The 4,044-nt window shown below is 42.2% G+C and overlaps 1 protein-coding gene across 1 annotated transcript; it reads left to right on the top strand.

The window, feature by feature from the left end:
• Window positions 1–1,757: 1,757 nt before the first annotated feature.
• SARC_13297 (hypothetical protein) lies at window positions 1,758–2,640 on the top strand (the record flags this gene model as incomplete). Its single annotated transcript, XM_014292574.1, has 2 exons — window positions 1,758–1,882; window positions 2,424–2,640. Coding segments are annotated over 2 exons (342 nt in total), but the record flags the coding sequence as incomplete, so codon positions are not given.
• Between the last annotated feature and the right edge of the window lie 1,404 nt (window positions 2,641–4,044).

Here is a 4,044-nt window from a genome sequence, read left to right as displayed (position 1 = left end):
GTGTGTATATATATATATATATATATATGTGTGTGTGTTATATATATATATATATATATATATATATTCTCGCCTCATGTCGCGAAGCATGTGTCTGAGCAGTCGTTTATGATACTTATGGGTGTATTCACACACTCACGAGTGCTGCGCCATACACTTGAAAATCTGATGCGTGCGTGCGAGAATTTATTGCAAACGTATTCGTATGCATTGTTTTTGCGTTCTAATAATTGAATACGAGTCGTAGGAACATGTGTCTGCTCTCGATGGGGCTGCTAGCATTCCCATGTGTGTACACACTTACTTGTATGATTATACGTACACTTGTCTTCTGAAGACGCTTGTGTTTGGCATACCTTGTGGCAAGGTTTGTGTATGTGATTATGGTAGCAGTCTGTTATGCAGATGAAAGTAGCGGTTGGGGAGAGAGAAATATAATGAACGTTTTGAAGTCTCTAGGATAAGGAGTTAGACCTTTTAAGCTCCGAGGCTTTATGGTATTTGCACGCATCGATTTCAATAATTATTGTAGTCATTCAAGTGTGCGAACTTAGTATGACCGGCAAATTAAACCATGCTACGAAATGTACTATGCGGACACCACACCACCCCAACTGCTGGGTACAGACAGCCACGCCGCAAGGTAGTACACCGTGATTCAGTAGACATCAGTATATGTTTTCCACAGTAGACATCGGTATATGTTTTCCACAGTAGACAACAGTATATGTTTTCCACAGTAGACATCAGTATATTTTTTCCACAGTAGACATCAGTATGTGTTTTCCACAGTAGACATCAGTATATGTTTCCCACAGTAGACATCAGTATATGTTTCCCATTCCCGTACATACCTATATCTGTGACACAATCAGCACGCAGCAATCCCATAGCCCGTCTCTCGCGCGCCTTCGCATACCAAAGTGATATTGCACAGGGGCACACCTTTCACAGGTGCACATTTTTGGCTTTATCAACCGGGCACTCCAAATGGCAAGCCAGTGTTCTATCAGCATTCCATACCATATTTATTTGCGTACGCATGTCAACTGGCCAATCAGAATGCATCATTCTCACGCGCACCTCTCATACCCCTCGGCAGGTCACGGGTAGCCACGACCGGACCATCAAGATCTGGGACCTACTGAAAGGCTACTGCTACAGGACGATGTTCACCTTCTCGTCGTGCAACGACTTGGTTCTCACGGACGAGTCTGGGTGTGTTGTATGTACCTTGCTGGCTGCTTTATATGTACCTTGCTGGCTGTGTTATATATACGTTGCTGGGTGTGTTATATATACCGTGTTATTCTATCGGGATGTCGTTGCCAGTGTGGTAGTTGGTCACTTAATTCTCCGGTGGCGTTCCGCTGCTATGCACGGATTGCTGAAGTGTTGTTTTAGTCCTCTGGCCTATTGCAAGTGCGTTGTGAGTTGATTCGATTGCATTGGGAGGCCGTCGTGCGGCACAATGTACCATTCGGTGCTGTGTACAGCAGGTGGTGTTCGGATGAATCGAGTCATCGACTCTCACGTCTGTTTCCGACCGCTTATACCACATTCTGCATGGAGGTTAGAACCTCCATGATACTCTGACTGCGAACAGTTGTGTGATGAAGTCTACAAACTACACGGTTTTTATACCACCACAGAGCTAGGCCATGTTTTCCCACACTCCCTCGTGCTCATTTCTGGTCTAAGCACTCTATTTTGTTATTCATCTTCTCTCATGCTCCTACCCATCCGCTAATGTGTAGGACTGGAGTTATTAGCGGCCACGTGGATAAGCACATCAGGTTCTGGGATACGCGCTCGGGTGAGTGCACGAATGAGCTCAGCGGTGTACACACGGGGCAAATCACATCTCTGGACATGGCTGAAGGTAACGCAATACAGCATTGAAACTGCTATATTTGTTTGAATATCAGATGTGTAAGAATGTATAGTCCTTGAACACGTACTAAAGGGACGCTGGATATAGGCAAATATGCATCATCTTGCCCGTTTAAGGGGAAGTGGGTGTCAATCGTTGAAGGGGAAGTGGGTGTCATTCGTTGAAGGGGAAGTGGGTGTCATTCGTTGAAGGGGAAGTGGGTGTCATTCGTTGAAGGGGAAGTGGGTGTCAATCGTTGTAGGGGAAGTGGGTGTCATTCGTTGTAGGGGAAGTGGGTGTCAATCGTTGAAGGGAAAGTGAGTGTCAATCGTTTAAGGGAAAGGGGGTTTCAATCGTTTAAGGGAAAGTGAGTGTCAATCGTTTAAGGGAAAGCTGGTGTCAATAGATATTCCCCGCATGTTTCAAGTAGGTATAATTCGCGAGCTATCGATCTGAATTTGTTTCACTTGGTGCGAAACAATTCAAAGTAACCTATGGCTCCGACGGTCTTAAAATATTAACGGTATACAAATTGTTCTGGTTTTGACAGATCGCAATACCCTACTGACGCAATCGAGAGACAACACACTCAAGTTGATCGACTTACGAATGTCCCAGGTTGTAGCTACGATGTGGTATGTGGAGAGGTGGTCGTATGACTTGTGGACAAATATAGCGCACTTCGCATACAGGCTTGTAGTCAAGCGCACCACCACACTTATAGAGTCCAACTATTTTGATTATGTTCTAGGTGTGCGCCCCATGTGGTATGTGAACAGGTGACCGTACGTTTGATATTTTATGAGTATCACGCTTGACATTTACAACTATCTAAGTATATAAGTATGTATGTATCTATGTATCTATGTATGTATTTATGCATCTATGGATTGATGGATGGATGGATGGGTGGATGTACGTTTGTACGTATGCATGTATCTATGTATTTATGTATGTACCTATACATGTATGTGCGTATATAGCTATCTATGTATCTATGTATCTATGCATGTAAGTATGTACGTATGTATGTATCTATGTGTAGTTGAATATATATATATATATTCTATTTGCTTGATCTTGAGAGTACATTGTGAGTCGCAGTCGAGCGCCTATACTAAACGTATGGTATAAATACTTTATCTTTATGTTCACTTTCACAGCGGTGATGGCTACAAGACACCTACGAATTGGGCCTCAGCATGTTTCAGGTATATTCCTATTCTTGTTCTTCTCACGACATGCGTTCAAGCGGCAACCTCTCTGTGGAGAAAGTATTCAATTTCTGTCGACTGGTTTTTTATTCGGGAGTATTATATATTCATTCGAGAGACGTGGCTATTGCAATAACATTCAGTAGGTGAGCCCTCGACTGACTGAGTTACTCACTCTGTTGCAAAGGCACAGTGGCGCTCCTTGTTCCCAGAGAACACAATGTGAAGCTTTAACTGGTTGATTAGATGCACATCTGATTACCATTGGATACACTTCAATCTTGCATCGGTTGCGCGTCTACTTTGCACATCTCATGATCCAAAAAATTACGCAATCCCGATTATTTTCATTTGCCTCGATATTTCGCGAGCTTTGGAAACGCCATGTCCCTAAATCGGCATACTTCCCTACTCTACAGCCCACAAACCAAGTTCGTCGCAGCGGGCTCGCAAGACGGGTCTGTGTATCTGTGGAATGCCCAGTCCTCGAAGGTCGAAGCCATCCTGAAAGGCCACTCGTAAGTGCTAAGTCGTCTCTTTTTAACAGCGTTCGCAACTGTACTGTATGCTTACTATGGAGGGTTGGTGATGATGTGTTACTATGCACAGGTGCCTGATGAGCGTTGTGTACAAATTATATGAGTTGGCCTGTCCTATACTATACGCTTACTACGGATGATGGATAATATGTAGCTATGCATTCGTGCTCGCAAAATACATGGGTATGTAGCGTCGAGCACGACTATAGGTTTCGAATTCGTTATAGGTCGCTTGTCCTTGTGTATGTCAACATATCTTTTCGTTTGTACATATATATATATGTATATATATCTATATATGTATATATATATATATATATATATATATATATATATATACATATATATATATATATATATGTATATATATATATATATTATATATATATATATATATATATATATATATATGTATATT

Source organism: Sphaeroforma arctica (assembly GCF_001186125.1).
Source record: "Sphaeroforma arctica JP610 unplaced genomic scaffold supercont1.3116, whole genome shotgun sequence".
Classification (NCBI taxonomy): Eukaryota; class Ichthyosporea; order Ichthyophonida; genus Sphaeroforma; species Sphaeroforma arctica.
Note: the sequence above shows the minus strand (reverse complement) of the source record. Positions and strands in the feature narration are given on the sequence as shown.